We start from the raw sequence: 5,928 nt of genomic DNA, 5'->3' as shown, positions 1-5,928 counted from the left end.
CCGCAAGTAGATGATATATGAACTCCAACCTGAAGGACTGTATTTTCTCTGAAATGGCCCATAACAGGCCAACTGCATATCCATTCATGACTAGGTACGTTTGTCCACTCTCTCTTCCTCTGACCCAGCATGACACAAACATGAGACATTTTTAGCATCTTTTGTTCTTTTGAGAAAGACAACTTCCCACAGATACCTTCCTGAGTTGGGGGGGCAGGGAGGGTCCTGCTTTCTAAGGCGTGAGGGGATTAATCATGGCTCACCTTCCATGACTGAGTCTCCACCGGCTTACCCGCTGAACCCGAAGCCCACCTTTATTAATCTGCAGATCAACACATCGAGGGCATGGCAGACTCCAAGTCCAGGTTTTCATTCACTTTTTTTCTGAATCCTGCCAGTGCTTTTCTTCAGCACAGGGAACAGTTGTCGCTTTCAGGAGACCACTTATTTAAGCAGCCCTTTCCCTGTCTCCATCTGGATTGTTTTCCGTAAGAGGATCTTTTGATTGTGCTCCTTCCTTCTTTCTTAAAGCGTTGCCCTTCCCAGGATCATTGCTGCCTTTCCATTGAGACGAGGGGCCACAGAAAGAATGTTTGTCAAACCTCAGTGAACAGCTGTAGCATTCAAACATGACCCCAATGGCTCCGGCTTTTTGATTATTTAATCTGCTTGAAGTCCAGGGCACCAAAATAAAACTGCCTTCTTAATCCGGTCCTGTTTTCTGAATTCTGTTGACTTATTAACCATGCTGTGTCAACCCATGTCAAGTTGGGAGATGCTCGCCGTGGATCCTCGATCTGGGGTTCTAGCAACAGAGCCAGCAGAGTGTGTAATATGAGGACAAATTGACCTGCTGGAGGCTGACACGGTTTCCACAGTGCACTGTTTGGTCACCAAAGGCTTATTCAGCCAACATCCGTAGGGATTAGCTGTGTTGACAGGGTCTCGATGCCCTGAAATTCATAGCCATGGTTTCCTTTCGTGGACATCACAACCTCTTCTCCCTGGTGCCGCAAATACTTCTCAGCTGCTTCTTTGCTTGTTCTCCTCCCACCGTCCCCCCTCTCCCGCCCCCATTGAATTGACCTCTCAGTTTGCATGTGTTTGGAAATACTTCTCAATCTTTCATCATTTCCCTAATGCTGAGGTTCTGGCCCTTTCCTCATTTTTCACATATAAAACAATAAAGCTGCCCTCATGAGCATCAGGCGTCAATGAACTGTGACTGTTCTGTAATTGAAGCCACTGGAAGCTTTCCCACCAGGGACTGGAATGTTTCTTTGAATGTGCAAATGCCCTGCCATTTGCTGAGGTGGAATTTCAGTGTCAAAGCTGCCCTTCAGCATGCCAAAGTGTCCCACGTGCCTCCAGCAACTCATGTAAAGAAGGCAAAAGCCATGCTTTTCTTGAGGGAGCATGAAGTGGAGTCCCTGGCCGAAAGCAGTGTAATAAAGCAGTTGAGTTTGGGGTTTGAAATCAGCTGGATCTGGATTTGAATTCGGCTTCACCATTCACTAGCTTGATGTCTCTGGGCAAGTAACTTGCCCACTGAAAACCCCTCGTCTTCATCTCTAAAAGAAAGACAGTAGTTTTTCTTTTATAAGATTGCTCTCAGGATTTCGTGAAACAATGCATTAATATTGTACCTTAATAAACGGTCACAATTACCCAAGAGTGCTTTCCAAGGTTTCTATGCTGCTAGCATTCAACTCGCCCTTGACTCAGGAGGCAGGAGGCAGGTCCTGACAAAAGTCCCGGAGGCCTGGCCCCTCATGCCACTCTGGTGGTACCGAGGGAAGAGGACCCTTGGGAATGAAGTGAAAAACTGGATTGAGACTATCCTTAATGGCCTGCTGTTTGGGATCCCATTGCTCCTTTGGACAAGCTCCTTCCAGCCTCCTGGAGCCTAAGATACTCATCTTGCCTCCTTCCTGAAAATCTGCTTCATTCAGTCTGTCATCTTTAGTCCTTCTCTCCAACAGTCTTTGAGCATCTGAAAAGCAATGCAGTCAAGTCAAGCATAGGCAATAAAGAGGCCTTTAAATCTTCATAAGGACTAAAGGGTTCCTTTCTTTCTCCTTTTCCTCTGTCTACTTTCAGGCGCACAGGATTTAATAATATTCCTGTACGATACAGGACTGTCAGTGGCCTGTGTGGGGCAGTCAGTCACAAGTGGGTCATAATACAACAAACACCTGTGAACCTAACAATCATTCTAAGAACTGGACAGCTTCTAATAACTTACAAGCTGTGTGCTTCTGTCTTTCCCAGGGGCCAGCAAACTTTTTTGTTAAGCACTGATGGTAAATATTTAAGACATTATCGTCATGCAGTGTCTGTTGCAACTACTCTGAGGTTATAGCATGAACCAACCACAAACAATCTGGAAACAAATGGTGTGCCTGAGCCCCAGGAAAACTATTAACAAAAACAAAACAGGTGGAGGACTGGATGGACCCACAGGCTATAGTGGTGAAACCCTGCTCTGTCCCACTGTCTAGCCACTACTGTCACTGCTCCACCGCAGCTAGCTGTCACCTACTCCCACTGCCACCACCCCGCTGGGCATATCCACCACCATTTCCTTGTCTGTACAATGAGAGGGCTGAGGAGGAGGATCTTTAGCGCCCTCTTATGTCAAAACTTTATCATTCTGGTAGAATGCTTGAGTGGGGTTGAAAGGCTTTGTACTTACAGACTTATGGGGAGCTTGGACAGATAAAGAATTTGGGTGTCTCTTTGGGTTGCAGCAGATCTATTTGGTGTCCTGCAGAGCCCAGCTAAGGTCCAAGTCTCATGGACTCAGAGGTCTGAAAACAATGTATCCATTGATGGCGTAGTTGGGTATAAGGGGCCGGGACACTTCCAGGAAAACGGTGGGCAGTTGACCGTACCTTAGAGTCAGCCTGTGTGGCTCTATGAGGAAGCACACTTTCATGGTGCTTGTACTCTCAGGTTGTATGATCTTAGGCAAATCGTTCACTTTCTCTGAGCCTCAGCTTCCTCATTTGTGGAATGCCAGCCTCACAGGATGCAGAGAGGATCAAGGGCTGCATTCACAGCACAGGTCTGGTAGAGCAGATAATCAGAAGTGGTGTCTCCTGTAAAGTAGTATGTCTTGGCAGACCTCAAAGGGTCTTGACTCACTGCTCCCAGCTCATATATGTGAATGCCCTGGGAACACACGGTAAACCCCCACAACTGATGGGTTCCTGGGAGCTGTGGCCTATTGCCCAAAGGAGCTCTTTGGTTCAGTTTTACTCCTGCTGACTCTTAACGGCGATTCAAAATGGCAGTGCACACTTGGAGTGGAAGGGGCTCCTGGACCTAGAAGGGCTGTGGATGCAGAGGCTGAGTGTTTATGCCACCTGGCCTCAGCCCAGAGAACACAGAGAGGCTGTGTGATAGGCATGCTAGTGCCTGCAGTGACTTCTGTCTCTCCCTCCCTAAGTCAGCCCAGAAACGTGGTAAGACAACTGTGTGTGCAAAAGACTCACAGGTCGGGTGAGGCCAGGCACTCTGAGGGGCTCCCGGTACCAGGATCTAGTCGAGAGCCCAGTTCTCTGCACAGAACTTGCTTCAGACACACTCTCAAAGGAATATGGTGGCTACTATTACACTGCAATTTCAAGAACTTCCTAGTTTCTGTATATTTTTATATAAATATATTTCCTACACACTTTTGTCCATTTTGAGTGAGAGTGCTTCCCTATATTTTTTTGCTCATTTGAAGTCAGAATGTTTCCCTATATTTTTTGCTTGTTTTAAGTGAGAAAATTTCCTCATATAAATTGGTCTATTTAACATTTCACCTTCCTCCAAAAAAAATTAACGTTTAAAATGGATGTGGCATGGAGCTAGTGGTAAAGAGGAGACATAAGAGATGCGAGTTTGATAACCTGGGTCAGGACCATCGCCTGGAGAAGGAAATGCCAACCCACTCCAGTGTTCTTGCCTGGAGAATCCCAGGGACAGGGGAGCCTGGTGGGCTACAGTGTCCCTGAGGTAACAAACAGTCAGGCATGGTTGAAGAGACTTAGCATGGCACAAAATGGATGATGTCTTAAAATCCAGCAAATGTGTAATAGCTCTTTTTCCGAGGTGATATTGTTCAGCTATTTTAAAAGAATAAGTTAGAGCTAAATATAGCCACCTAGGAGGATGTTCATAATAAATTGTTAGGTTAAATAAAGCAATTTAAATAAGAATGCACATTGTATAGTCCCATTTATGTTGAAATGACAACAACAACAAATGTGAGAGGTGGGAAGATTAACTCTAAAAATGTGCATTGATTTGTCTGAAGATTGAGTAAGTAGGGGATGGATAGACACTATATTGATAATACTGATTATCTAGGGGACAGGGTGATTCAAGAAGAAAGAGAAGAAAAATTTTTTTCTCTTTTTACCTCTGCATATTCAACTTGCTACAACAGCCACGTAGTACAGCTGTAATTTTCAAAATGCAAAGGAGAAGAGCTGACTTTGGCTTCCCTGGTAGCTCAGTGGCACAGAATCTGCCTGCCAATACAGGATACATGAGTTCGATCCCGGGTCTGGGAATATCCCACATGGGGCAGAGCAGCTAAGCCCATGTGCCACAACTACTGAGCCTGTGCTCTAGAGCCCGGGAGCCGCAACAACTAAGCCCAAGCACTGCAGCTACTGAAGCCCGCGTGCCCTAGAGCCCATGCTCCACAAAGCCCTAGAGCCATGCTTTCACCACAGTGAAAGGCCCACACACCTCTACTAGACGGTAGGCCCCACTCCCAGCAAGTAAAGACCTTCCAGCAATGCAGAACCGCAGTCAAAAAAAAAAAAAAAAAGCTGACTTTTGTTAAATAGCAAGGAGAGGTTCGCTTTGTTTACTGGCATGTTTGAGATGGCTTATCCCTCAGTAACTAGCTGTATTATGTGTGTAAACAGAGCATCCTTAGAGTTTACTTCCTCTCACTCCAGGAAGATTAGCTCCAAAGTGACACCTGTCTTTCTCTGCCAAATGATCACCACATGTGACCAGACCTTATAACTCATAGGAGCATTTCTCCCAGTTTTAATGTCTGCTTTGGTAAAATCTTGGCAAAGTGCCCCCCCATTCCCTGTCAGTGAGCCCCATCCAAAGCAGGTGCTGTGGGGCTCCAATGCGGGCGAGGCAGCCAAGCCAAGGGACAGCTGCAGCTCAGGATAGCCTGGACGAGGCCCTTGGCACCACAGATCCACGCAGAAATTTCATTTAATAATTAAGAGAGGTTTGGTACTTGGAAAATACTTCCCTAGGGTTGTGGATGACCAAATTACACCTAGGTTTAAAATTTTTGCAGAGCTTTTAAAAAGACCTCAGTATTATTTTGTGCTTCCTCCCTCCCTCCCTTCCTAACCCTTCCTTCTTTGTTTCTCTTTTTCTTTTTGGTCTTATGAAACATACAACAAGAGAATTAGGAATATACATTTTAAATGATGATCATATCATTTATTTAGTGCTTACAGCGGGCCATATATTGGTAAGGATTTATAATAGGTAATTTATGAATTGTTAATGTAATAATTGCTGTAACAAGTAAACCTCCAGATCTCAGTGGCTCAACACAACTACTCATTTGTTGTTCTTATCACAGTCTAGGTCAGGTTGACAGGGGCCAGATACCCATTCAGCCACTCAGGGACTCAGGTTCCTTCTATCTTGCCACTATACCTTCCTCTTAGTTCTCAGAGTTCTGTCCATCAGCTGACTGATGAAAGAAGAAGACGAGGACCAGACATTTGCCAGGCCTGGAAATGGTACTTATCAGTGCATTTATACTCCACTGGGCAGAATAAGGGGCTTCCCTGATAGCTCAGTTGGTAAAGAATTCACCTGCAATGCAGGAGACCCTGGTTCAGTTCCTGGGTGAGGAAGATCTGCTGGAGAAGGGATAAGCTACCCACT

At 45.6% G+C, this 5,928-nt stretch overlaps 2 protein-coding genes across 2 annotated transcripts in view; one reads left to right on the top strand and one right to left on the bottom strand.

The window, feature by feature from the left end:
- LRTM1 (leucine-rich repeats and transmembrane domains 1) overlaps window positions 1-861 on the bottom strand; it is a 9,473-nt gene extending 8,612 nt beyond the window's left edge. The window contains exon 1 of the mRNA XM_010851670.1: window positions 264-861. Within this exon, the coding sequence (XP_010849972.1) occupies window positions 264-270 (7 nt within the window). The 5' untranslated portion in view covers window positions 271-861. The remainder of the gene's footprint in view (window positions 1-263) is intronic.
- CACNA2D3 (calcium channel, voltage-dependent, alpha 2/delta subunit 3) overlaps window positions 1-5,928 on the top strand; it is a 904,008-nt gene that overhangs the window by 774,021 nt on the left and 124,059 nt on the right. The window lies entirely within an intron of this gene.

Source organism: Bison bison, unplaced genomic scaffold, assembly GCF_000754665.1.
Source record: "Bison bison bison isolate TAMUID 2011002044 unplaced genomic scaffold, Bison_UMD1.0 scf7180017864304, whole genome shotgun sequence".
NCBI classification, from domain to species: domain Eukaryota; kingdom Metazoa; phylum Chordata; class Mammalia; order Artiodactyla; family Bovidae; genus Bison; species Bison bison.
The sequence above is the reverse complement of the archived record's forward strand: the minus strand, read 5'-3'. Positions and strand labels throughout refer to the sequence as shown.